Source organism: Pyxicephalus adspersus, chromosome 6, assembly GCF_032062135.1.
Source record: "Pyxicephalus adspersus chromosome 6, UCB_Pads_2.0, whole genome shotgun sequence".
Taxonomy (NCBI): Eukaryota; Metazoa; Chordata; class Amphibia; order Anura; family Pyxicephalidae; genus Pyxicephalus; species Pyxicephalus adspersus.
In genome coordinates this window covers 9,045,975-9,059,519 of record NC_092863.1, presented here as the reverse complement: position 1 = coordinate 9,059,519, position 13,545 = coordinate 9,045,975, and the positions used below count along the sequence as shown (strand labels likewise).

At 39.7% G+C, this 13,545-nt stretch overlaps 1 protein-coding gene across 1 annotated transcript in view; it reads left to right on the top strand.

Moving 5' to 3' along the window:
* Positions 1-13,545, top strand: part of CDH4 (cadherin 4) — a 382,192-nt gene that overhangs the window by 279,371 nt on the left and 89,276 nt on the right. Inside the window, exon 4 of the mRNA XM_072413664.1 lies at positions 11,507-11,680. Within this exon, the coding sequence (XP_072269765.1) occupies positions 11,507-11,680 (174 nt within the window). The remainder of the gene's footprint in view (positions 1-11,506; positions 11,681-13,545) is intronic.

Below are 13,545 nucleotides of genomic sequence, written 5' to 3'. Positions count from 1 at the left end.
ATATAAAATAATATATTCTCATTTTACTTTATTCACTATCACAATTGCTATAAAACACCTTAGACACGTGATCACCTCGCCTAACATATTTCTATCCATATTCTCTGTATTACAATACACAAATACAATGGGATAACTATCACAATATATCAAAGTTAGGTGCAGGATCTCCGATGCGTTCTATAGACCAGAAAGTCCATTTTTCAGGAGTTGAATAGCAGCTGTGTAATTCTTATGTCTTCCCGATGACGACATATACCAAACATGTGTAAACCAGTGCCAGTCCGCTCATCATAACATTCAGGTACAAAACTAATGGGGCCAAAGAATAGAGCACTTCCACCTTCCTGATATGCTCTCATCCAGCTACCTTGAAGAAAAGTTTTATATACTCTTATTTTACACAATTATTCTGTAGCATAAAATATCTTAAATGTCTTATCCCTAGCAAAGTGGAAACTAATAAATGGGATGAATAAAGAGAAACTCATCAGAATATTGATTATAGGTAATAATGTGAATGTGGTTTGATCTGGAGCTTATCCCAACTAGCAATGTTAAACTGTTGGAACTACTACATGGGGCATGCCTAAATGGCCCTTTGTGCTGCCTCTTTCTGTTTAGTCTGAGCTCTGCTGTACAAAGAATTCCAGGAGGCTGATACAAGATCAGAATCAGGTACTATCATCGCTTACATTTAATGATGCACTGGGGAATACAGATCTGCATTGATTTGTGTCTTTTTATCTGCCTGGAGTTAGCTTGTGATACCAGTTACCATTGTTCAACCAGTAATCATTGTAAGGTCTGGCGTGATATTTATTAATTTATCTTCTGCTTTGTGTATGTGTTGTTATATTTTGTGATCGCCCCATCACATGTCCTCAGCGTGCTGCTATGGAAACCAGGGAGCATCGCTAGCGACAGAACCCTGATTAACTAGTTTAAATATACATGATGCTGGCAGGCTCAATTCAAAACCATTTTTCAAAGGTGGTCTGAGAGAGGCACTTTGCCTCGGATGTATTGTTTAAAGATGCAGCGTAATTATTCTCCGTTAGAGAGCAAATCACGATTGACATCTTGAAGATAAAATACATTATTTGTTTCTTAAACTGTATTTTAACGTAACCTCTTTAGGTAGGGAACAGATGCCCTGACATCTGGTGTTTAGGCTTTCAAGTGCGCACGTTTCAGAATGGACCGGACATGCAGTCCCCTAAAGGAGAACTCCTACTGTAAAGTGTGATTGAAATATTAATAGAGTGCAGTCTTTGTCAGCCAGCCCGTGTCCATACTAGTAAAAATGTTTACCATCAATGCATAGGGGACCTTTATTGGAAAAAGCTGTCCATGTAGACACCAAACAACAATAGACTTTGTTTAGGTACGTGTTCAGTATTTGTGATTTGGTACCCGTGGTAAAAGAATCTGGAAAGCGGTGTTCAGATGAAGTCAGTGGAATGTTACCAATCCTGTGATTTGTACCTAATTCCTTCTCACTGATTCTTGGTTAACTGTCACAGGCCATGTTCATGACTGTTACAGTTACTGAAACAGTAACAAGATTGTGCAACCTTATGCAGTTACAGTCGTTTTTTCGGCCTGAAAATCTGGTAATAAAAATGTAGTGAGGGGCAGGTAAAGTTATTTTATTGTGGAAGGGACATTGCTTGCAATTTTGTAATTCTTGGGTTTAGTTCCACTTTAGCATGGAAAAATATATCTGATGCTCGGTCCACTTTAAGTTATTTCTGTAGCTTTAGAAGGCCTTGCAATGGAGAACACTGGTAATGTAACAACAGTCCCTTGTTTGTTGTACTGTATTTATCAAAAAAACATGATATTTCCCCTGTATAAAGCCCATAAAGGATTATTTGCACAGCCCTCCATTTTCCAGCCACCTTCACTGCAAATTTGTTATAGAAGAAATGAAGAAACCCCTAATAACTCACAGGTGTTTGTGCTGCCCCGGCCTGGGCTATAGAGGCAGACAAGTTGGCAGCGATCAGGAATGAATCTCAGCTGGGTAGCCTTGGCACTGCAATCCTGTGAGGTGAAACTCGTCATTTCATACTGGCTGATTTTATTCACTAAGCAATACTAAAAAAAAAAAGGCCTGTCGCTGACCCGTCTCTTCATAGCCGTGAAACGGCCGTTGTCGTTTTATTTGAGGCTATTACCTGCTAATTACTTTACGAGACATAAGTGAGACCTTCAGAAAATGGCAGTGCGACCTGGACCAAGCTAATTTGATGGATCACAGAGCAACAATAGCAGAAGAGTTAGCTGGCAGCATGAAGTGGATGGCCTCGGGCACATGAGTGCAATCCAAGAGGACACTGAGCTTCCTCAAGGGCAAGTGTAGGGCAGACAAACGCAGCAGCACAAGAGACTATCGCCAGTTACAGTGCTCATGAATCTAAGTATTACTCTTGTACACCTGTCGCCAGGAATATCAGGCCGCCTCACTGAAGGAGACAGACAGGAAGGAGCAGACGCCATTCAGAACACCAATGAGATAAATCCTAGTTTTCACTATTCTGTTTTCCAATGTTAAACGTTATGTGTATATCAATGGTCCTCACAACATAATTGTCAGTATTGCTGATAGAGAACAAGCTCTTCTATGAAAATGTAACCAAATTTATAGTGACATTTGTACTAAGTGTACTGTCATTTTGAATAGCACCACAATGCACCTACCTTATACTGATACTGATGTAAGCCATTTGTGCATTGTGTTTCGCTGTAAAACTGGTACAGCATTTTTTTATATATGTTAGGGTGTACTTGTAGTACATTCATTTAGTGCAATGCACCTCAAATCACAAAAATGATTGTCTTAATGTAAATATGTTAACATAAGTGATCATTTAAATGGGCCCTCAGGGTGTCAGGTCTTCAAGCATATAGCTAGTGGCTGTGCTTTTGCAAGAAGTGAAGGTAAATAATTAAATAGGTTTCTTCTTGTAAGCAACAGCAAACTGAGGAGAAATATTTTGATATTTTCAGGGCTGTGTATGTAACTGCACCACTGTCAAAGTCTACCAGCTGCCATTCTGTATTGGATGTCTGCTGCTCCTTAACACGACACAATAATATTTAGCCTGCTGGCAGCTGTGTTCTGGATTCAGCCTTCCTTTATTACAACTGTCAGACCTGAAGAAGCAAACACAGATCCCCAAAAACACGTCAGCTTCCTAATTAATCTTCAAAAATGTTTTAGAGTGCCACAAAGTTTGGTGTTTCTCTATTTCCAGTATTTTTGTGGGGCATTGCCCCTCTAATGGACCGCTTATGTCCTTGTACCTTTACATAGAAAGTCCATAGACTAAAGCGACTTATAGCATACATAGAACTTTTTTTTTTATTCTACATTTAGTCTTTAGGTACAACATGTAAATAGTGAAACTGTATAAAAGCTAATAGAAACATGATTCCAAAAATTGCATAGCACCATGAAATTCTTTGTCTTTCATATGCATAAAAAGTGTTCCTCTTGGATTGAACACTGTGGCCTCCGAGAGATCGTGTAAGCCATTGAGCTGCATTGTGAACAATCATCAAACCTTTACAACTCACAACAACTGTGTGGAGTCCATTAAACAATAATTACCGATCCGCAGATCATTAGCGCTACATGAGTGACCCACTTAAACAGTTATTCAAAAGCAGCTCTTTGTAATGGTTGGCGCCCAACCAGGTACTTACCTGACTAGTAAACTTCCACAAACAGATCATTAACACCGTTATAAACCTGCTAATTATCTCCAGGAAAGAACGAATTTGCAGTTAATTGTTATAGCCTAGGTTAGCATGTGTGTAACAAATGATTTTGTCACTGTCACAGGCATTATCTCTCTGCATCAGCATGTGTGTCAGCTTGTTTGGCATGATGGGAATGCAGATATTTTGTGGATCTTTTAACCACACAGCTCTAACATGTATATGCAGCAACGCATTCCTGTTTCCAGAATTTCGATTAAAAAAAATATATGGGTTGAGGACCCTTAAGTTGTGATTGCAGCTGTTCAAAAACCTGCTCTGCCCCAATGCCTTGGGAGCCTGTACAGCTGCTTAATCTTCAAAAATACAAAAAATGCTAGTTATTAGAGAAGAATACCTGCAATTCCTTGCTAAAGGGCAAAAGCAGGCGACTTGGACACATTTAAAATCTGGCCAGGAACCATTCCAAAGATGCCGATAGCAAAGCAGACAGGTTTGTGGCATCTTACTTGGCAAGGTATGGATTGCACTATGGTACTTCTAACGTGTTTGTTGCTGTTGTAGTACGTGGTATAAGTCTTATTTCTTCTTTTAGTCTGGTGTTTTTTCTATGTGGTACACAACATATAACTATTCTGTTTAATATCAGTGTGTGACTGGAAAGCAGAGAATCGCATCTCATTACTAGTGACAAGTCAGCAGGGTGAGATCCAAACACCTGGCAGCCGCTGTTTCTCTGGGATCGAGAGCTGGAGATGCTATGAGCTGACATTAATTATGCCCGCGCGGAGACTCTAGGCCACAGACTTTACTTCATTCCACAAGCCGCAGCCACTGCACTCAGTGTGACCAGTCCCAAGCATTGCTCTGTCCCCTCATTTCTACCTAACTAGACCTGACCTAAATAGGAGGCCAGAGGCTGCACCCCCCACCCAGACATGGCATAAAATCATATTACCATAATTAGGCTGACTGGCTGCTAACCTTCTACCTGCAATACAAGCGGCTGATTATGACTTCACATTATTAGTCTTATTTTATGGCGTGAGAAACTGCTAAAGCTGGTCACTGCAATCTGTGAACAGTCAGAATCAGGAATGTCCTTTTCAGGCTTTGAGAGACCATAGATGGTAGCTTTTAGCACAGAAGACGAAATCTCTTCCAAAGGACCTGCTTAACCTCAACTAACCCTCACACTATCTCCCATCTATGACTGGATTAACCCCTTGTTAGTGTTCACCTCACTCACCTGGGTGGTGCTGGGTGATGAATACATGAGCATGTACAAACCAGTCATCTCATTGTATCTTTTGGCCTTGTCTCTATCAAAACAGGAATGTTCTAGTTGTGTATGCATTCCTGTCCAGACGATGGGGTAGCAGAAAGTAGGCATAGGTTGTACCTATGAATGAAAAAGTGTTGGAGAAAGTTCATAGACAGTTGAGAGCTGAAACATGGATATCATGATCGGCAGCACGGTGGCTCAGGTTAACACTCTGGCCTTTGCAGCGCTAGGTCCCAGGTTCAAATCTCGGCCAGGACTCTATCTGCATGGAGTTTGAAGGTCCTCCTCGTGTCTGTGTTTCCTTCGGGTACTCCAGTTTCCTCCTACATCCCAAAAGCATGCAGTTGGGTAAATTGGCTTCCCCCAAACTTGACTTTAGATTGTATTAAAGACATATGTCTATGGTAGGGACATTAGATTGTGAGCCCTTTGAGGGACAGCTAGTGACATGATTATGAACTTTGTAAAGCTCTGCATATTATGTTGGTGCTATATAAATACTTTGGAAATAATAATAATATCGGTTTGTTACTCAGTCTATCCAAAAACCAGCCAAATTGAGAGAATTTTGGTGGGCATCTTATAGAAAACCTATTACTTGGCCATTCAGGCCAAACCAGCAGGTTCCCTATAAATGTTATCTAAACTCCAAAACAAAGATTTCAGATAATATTTTAGTCTATAACATACTTCCTGTCATAGGGTGACAACACTTACCGCAAAGCATCTGTGGAGGAGCCAAGTTATCCCCCTAGGACAGTACTACAGAACACTACTATTTGGATAGGACTGCTATTTGACTAGGACTGTTACTGCTTAGAACAATCGCTTTTATAATTTCTTGTTCTCTAAACTGTCTAAGGGTGATCAGGGTGATCACTACGTAAATTACCAATACTTGTTTGCCCCGCAACCATTTCATCATGCTTCTATCAAAAGACTAAGAAACAATAAAAAACTGAATGAGATGGGCAATATTATTACTTGTGCTTGAATCAAGCAATGCTAAAATTTGGTGCATATATATGGTTGGTTATGTGTTGGCCACCCATATGCTGAACACAAAGACAATTCTCTTTTTGCACAGAGTCACATGAATCAAAGCAAACTACCAACATCAGAAATTACCAGAGAATTACCCTGTGACTGGTCAGCATTGGGCTGCCCATAGGGAGGTAGATTGTGGATATAAACTTAGAAGGATCATTAAGAACAATGCTAACCTTTTCTCTAAGCCTATGTGACAAATGAAATGACATGGGGTATGTGAAAGGAATGCTGTTTTCTCATGAAAAAGAGAGTCAAAGGTTCAACTATGCTTTCTGTTGAGAAGAATCTACTTGGTGGCATTAGTGAATACATTCAGTTTTTTTCCAGAGGCCTGAAATGTGAAGGTGGTATTTTACTACAAGTGTCCAAGGCAAGATAGATGGTGATAATGGTTATCTTTTGTGACAAGCTGCATCAGTTCTGGTCAAAAAGAAAAATCAATGGAGGAAAAAAAAGTAACCAAGCCTGCAGCTGGGAGAGATTTGGACAATAGATTGTAGTCCTCACAAATTGCATAACTCAAGTTCTTTAGAGAAATATTCCATACAATGTACTGTGGCCAGTTGCAGAACCAGCTCTTACAGTGCATAGGACTGTCCCATCCCCACCTCTATGAATGAGAAAAATAAGTCTCTGCAGAATTAATTGATTTTCTAGTTTTAGAAAGCACCACCAAATGATATGTTCGGAAACAACTGAGATACAATAATACAACAGCTTTTTGTTAGGTATTGACAAAGTGGCATCTTAAAAGAATGCGCTTCTTTTGTGGTTAACCCTTAGCACCTCATTCAGCAAAAGAACCATTACAAAGAGCTTCAGAAAATAACTTACAGAGTTTAAAATAAAGGAGAGCATCTATGTCACCTCGCATGTTCCCAATCTCTTGTTGGAGCTACGTAGGTTTGCTGAATTATCTAACTACAGGATAAATTTGCAAAAGTCAGAGGCCCTCAATATAACCATCCCTAAATCTACCCAAGAGGCCTTAACACCCTCCTTTCCCTTTAAATGGGCAAACACTTCTAAATCTTATCTGGGCGTCCAGATCCCGGTGAACCTGTCTCGCACGGTTGACCTCAATTTTTTTGCCCCTGCTAAACAAAGTCAGGAGGGATCTCCAGAAATGGAAACAGCTAGCCTTCACTTAGTTCTGATGGTGCAACATATTGAAAATGAATGTGATGCCCAGACTGTTGTATGTTTTACAAGCCTTTTCCATACATATCCCGACCCAGATTTTGCGTAAACTCCGATCAGAATTTATCAAGTTAATCTGGCATTTGGGTTCCCCACGGATTGGGATGAAAGTTCTTTGACTTGCCAAAATTAAGGGCAGAATGGCGTTTCCAGATCCTCTGTTGTACCAACAAGCTGTTCATTTATCAAGGTTGCTGGACTGGTGCATGAATAGCGATGCCAAGCTGTGGGTCCGGTTAGAGAATGCCTGTTCACCTTCCCCAATTAATTCCCTCGAATGGGCCCCCAATGTGGTTAAAGATACTGTGCTTCGAAACCCATTGATTGGGGAAACCCTAAAAGAGGTCTCCAAATTTTTTATTTCTCAAGAAATAGATACATATTGCTCTCCTATGTCTCCCATTTTAGGAAACCCTGAATTTCTTCCATGTCTTTCTGAGCCAGTTTTCTGTTCCTGGCGTAAAGGTGGCGTCTATAGAGCCAAACATTTCCTCCGGAACGGAGAATGGATCCCCCTACATACTCTGCAATTAGAGAAGGAGTTGCCTCCCCTGTCCCCTTGGCGCACTTTACAGCTCTCATATGTACTTCAGTCCCTGCCACAACCTAGGAACTTTAGTCAATCCCTGTTGCCTCTGGAAACCCTATGTGCTGATAAACACGCATTGAGAGGCACACTGTCCTATGCCTATCAGGCCCTCCTGGCATCACCCCTGTCTCTCCTAATTTCCTTGCTAAATGGGAGGTGGATTTAAATACTCAATTTACTGAGGAACAGAGAGAGATGATGCTTCATTTTTGTCATAAAGCTTCAATTTGAAACTGATACCAGGAGACCAACTACAGATTGGCCACTCGTTGGTATAGAACACCGTCCAAGCTTGCTAGGATTTTCTCTCATGTGGATGGCTCTTGCTGGAGGTGTGGTGCGGCACAGGGTTCGCTCATACACATTTTCTTGGAATGCCCCAAAAGCTTTCTGGGACTTAGTGGTGATTATCACTCTTAGGCTTACCGATATGGATATTAGAGACAAACCGGCCTTAACTCCTTTACGTTCACTACTAGGACATCTCTTGAACGTGGCAGAGGCATGTATTCCGGCTTGCTGGAAGAGTGATATCCCACCGACACTAGAACACTGGCTAAAACGGGTAGCTGACATTTACTGCATGGAAATTATGATTTCTACTGATGCCAATAGATGTGACAAATTTACCCAGACACGGTATCACTGGATCCAATTCTACTCATCTGTAGAATGTACTAGTGTACTACAACAATCTCCAGCTGTCCTGACACCTTCACCCCTGAATTGATACTATTCATTCATGTGATTTTTGTTGTAATGGAGTTATATATGTATTTATGGAATCTGCTCGTTTTCCTTTGTTACACCCACCTTCTCCTCATCTCTTTTCATCCCTTCTCTTTTCTAGTCCCCTAGCTTCCAGGTTCTTACCTATCTGAAAAATTGGAAAATAGAAATGCCCAGGTTTTTTTCCCTTCATCTATGTTACTATTTACATGTTTCTGATGTCTTGTTTGCATTGTCTGATGTATCATAATATGTTTTCTAGTGTTTGTGATTTTTGTACTTTCCTTGGTATTTCCTAATAAAAATTATTCTTAATAAAAATAAAGGAGAGCATCAACTGATACCAAGAATTAGACAGAGGAAAAAGATGTTGTTTTCCATAGTAACCCAACAAAACTTCATTCTGAGCTTCAAAGGAATTACATTTTCATGTGTAGGGAGGAACACCTATACACTTTGCAAAGGGCATTCATTTTCATAAATGTACACTCCAGATCTGGTAGGATATATCTTCAGCATTTCCACTTCCCCCTTGTTACACACCCATATATCATGCATAATATTACAAGGGTATATGCTCCTGAAACTTTATAGTGACTGTTGTTACCAAGACAAGTATTGATGGGGAAATCCAATGTTTTACAATTGCCATCAGAATGGAAGTACTCCAGTGAACAAACACATTCTGGTGTCAGATAGGATGTCTGTTCAGTGTTTGCTTCTCAGTTCATTTGGTGTCTCTAAAGCAGGAAAAAAAAATATCGCCAACAGAGCACAGACAGCAAATTATAACATGGAGCAGATTTATACCCTACTCTATTTAAAAAATGTCTCTTTGGATATATTTTAATATCTTATAGGAGGGGCAGAGACACAAGATTTCCTAATACAACCCATATTCAAAGCCCAGGACTTGTCTTAGGCCCAGTAACCAGCACCTGTGGAATGTTACAGGCCACCTAACTCCTTACAAATGATTTTGTTTTTCTATTAAGAAATATTATAACCTCCTAAATGCTGCTCTGTTAGTTATATCCATGAAATAATAATTCAATTGCTAAATTCAGGTCACTTGCCTTAAGGCCTAGTAGGAGAAGATGTAGTGCAGATTTTGATTTGGTCAAAAGCAAACCGACAACTCCTTTCCCAGTCTTCAGACCTGGGGGCAAAGGAATCCGGTGGGCAACTGTAATTGGGAAACTGACATTTTTGACCTTGCCTAAAAATATTTATTCAGGTGCATTTTATATTTTGAAGCAAACAGAATAATCAGCTGTTTGGTTCCTGAAGTGTCACCTATGTTGTCATTTAATAATAAAGTTTGTAAAATGTCCGTAATGCTTAGTCGTTAAACTTGTAAAAATCTCAGTTTAATAATTGTACACTAAGCATTCATGTCTAGTATACAAATAATCCCTTTGCCAAGGGTGAGCTGATATATTGTTGCATCTGCTTCTTTTTATTGAAACATGGTAAATTCTAGAACAAAGCTGTATTCAGAAAACATAACAATAACAATTATTAATTAAAAGAAAATTCCTATGGCATTTTGTTATACTGACCCAGCAGCACCCTTATCCTCCTGCTTGTTTTTCTGTCACTACAGGAAGATGATGGGCATGACCATCCAGCATTATGTAGCGCTGGCCCACCACTTCCATTCATTGGATTTCAGTCCTATTATTCATACATGCTCAGCATCACACAAGGACTTTACTTAAAGCACTGTGAATGCAAATTCAGCTTACCTAGAAATGCTAATTCCATCCTCAACTAAAATATTACCTGTCTGTAAAGCGATTGTATACTTATCCTATATGCAGTGAGCTTAAAAATTGTTTTTGATTGGTAGGCTGGTGTCACCTCTTACTCATGAACAAAAGAAAAACAACCTGTTTTAAAAAAAATGCATTGCAAAGTGCTTCATTGTCAAAAACTCGAGGGAAAACAGCATTGCTGCTAAAAGCATAAAGACATTTTCCCTTTTTACTTGTACTTTTGTAATATATTCATTTCAGACAGAAATGTAAAAGAAAAGTAAGACGAAGTAAACCGTAGCCACAAAAATATCCTCGCAGTGTGCAGTCTTGTGTGTGCAACATTACAAATCAGCATATGGTGTTGGATGGGTTTGTACCCCTTTGCTATGCTTTAAAAAGCAGAAAACAGATGGAAAAGAAGTTAGTTTGTCTTTCCGCATCTCTTTCCTTCTGTGGTATTTGGCTGTAATACATAGATATTTATGTACCTGATTCCAAAGTGGCAGCTATACCTATCCGCTTTTCATCACGTGTTTCCTATATGTAAGAGATACCAACAGTCTTCACAGATATGTGTGAAACATCCCTGGAGCTTGGAGTCATCTGGCTTCTTGTCCAACAAAAGCGGAGATCTAGTTCTTGTTTATTTATCATTTTATTTACTCCCCTGCACACGTTACAATAAAACAAGAAGTGTTCACATGCTGCAATGCACTTCACCAGCTGATCTGCATGTGTTGTGTATTGCGGTGCAAATGTAAACATGCATGACAGCGCACATAGATGTGAGCTCAGATATCATAGAAGGCAGTGGGTCGTTCATCTTGCTCTGAATGGTAATTAACATGGCATGAGATAATTAAGAATGCAAACAACAAACATAGTGAAGTTGACTGAGTGCATTTCAACACTGCTCATTTTATTTGGATATCCAAGCTTCAATGACGCAAAGGAGGTAAAAGGATTCAGTCAGCTTTTTCTTGGCCTAACATGGCTGACACAGGTGATGATTTCAGTAGAAGAGCGAGTGTTATCTATTATGTTTTACATTATTATTTTATTACAATTTCATGTAAATGTTAGTGGGCAACAGGCCTAATGTCTTTTTTTTTCTTTTTTCTGTTTCCTCTTACTATGTACCTAACATAAACACACCCTTACCAGAGGGTTCTGCAGGTCCGACCATCTGAGCATCCTCGTATCCAGAGCCGAACTCTGCTACCATGGCGACAGCATCATGTGGCTAATGGCCTGCGGAGACAGAAGAGAGACTGGGTGATTCCTCCGGTCAATGTACCAGAGAATTCAAGGGGACCATTTCCTGAACAGCTGGTGCGGGTAAGTGTCACTGAACTGCTGGTGTCATTATATAGTGTAGTAGTAGAGCCTTCTCTGCAATAACCATTCACATACTGGCGGTAATATGTTATTATTGCAAAAAAATACACAGCAGGGGTATCTTACCATCATCATCATTTACATGTTTGCACAAATGTTAATTAGAATAAAAAATGCCATAATCCAGAGCAACCAATCAGATATCACCTAGATGTTTGTGCTGCCTTATACTCTCAACCCCAAAATATTATAATCTCCTATTTGTTGTTTAACATGGAGGATTTCGTTACTACTGTGACCTAATGCCACCACCACTAATCTTTTAAATAAACAGAATTTATCCATCCAACAGATAATATTGTAGTGGCTGGCCACAGAAACCACCATGACCTGGAAAATAACATGCCCAGACTTAGCAGCAGACATAAATCTTTAGTAAAGAGTGAGCACAAACAGGGCCCCTTTAAAGAAAAGGAACAAACTTTTTATATTTAAATATTTTGTCACCAAATATATACAAACTGAATTGTATTTCCTATCTTGTGCAACATTCAGATAATTTATTACTGTAGGTAGGTAATTTGGATAGAAAATGTTATTTGTTATTCGATTTGATCAGTTTTTGTTCGGCTACTATTTGGAAACACGTCAATCTATGTGACTGTCAGTAAATGGGTAAATCACTACAGCAGATTATCATTTCCAGACTTTAGCCAGGACACTGTGACCATACACAGCTTGTTAGTGTGCTAAGGCGGCCTCTAGTGGCTGTTTTAGGGTACAGAAAATATGTCTGTTTTTTTGTTTTACTATGGATGAGTAGGTTAGCAATGGATCAGTTCTCAAGGGTCTAGACCTTACATTTTCATTTCCGCAGGTTTAAGAGGAGAAAAGAGATAACAATTTCTGACATTTAAATGCCAGAGCTTCTAAAGGGGTAGCAGGTTGTCTCATAAAACAGCTATGGATGACATAGCTAAAGGAACATGGGGCTTAACCTAAATGTCTGGGCCCCTCTGTCTTTACAAACCTTCTGAGTCCCCCACCAAAAGAAGCAAGCAGCATGTAAAGTCACTGAAGTCTGGACTTTACCAAGTTGCAGGGAATAATTAATTTAGCTCTGCTCTTGAAGAACAAAAGGTCGCTGTTAAAAGTATTTATGGCAGGTAATGGGAAGTATAGCACTGGTGTACTGGTAAAGGGACAGCCTGATTGCCATGAATAGCACATGTATTATCACACATTTGTGTGTAAGAGAATCATTTTTTGTATTCATTTATGTAAAGTGCACCAAACATTAAACAAAAAGTAGAGCAGTCATCCAAAGAAACTAATCAGTACGCATGTTCCCTGACATAGGTAAAGATGTCATTAGTGATCCATCATGTATAGGGAAATATGTGATATTGTTACTTTTTGTTTACTATGCTGTCATTCATTCAGAGAACTCTATAGACCTATAGACTCTTCTTTTTTTATAGTTATGGTCTTTTAATGTGAGAATCAGACTTGTATGTCTATTTAACCTGACCCAGATGTGACAGATGTGTTAGACTCCCACCCCAGACACTGCATGACTAAACTCTGTTCATTACATGTGATAAGCATTTTAATGGTGTGGAGTTATCCAGCCATTATCATATCACTCTGATCGACATCAACACAGGCGCTGACAGCAGCTATGAGAAGTGCTATGGATGTCTGCATTATCCCCGTGGTCTGTCCCACCTGTTGCTGCTAGGACACCCCACTGATATAAGGAACGTATTAAGCTTCTGCCTATGGCAGCCACCTGCCGCTTCCTAACTGTGATGTTTTTCTGGACTGTGCCTATTTGTCACAGTCCTCGTCAGGTCTGTGACCCA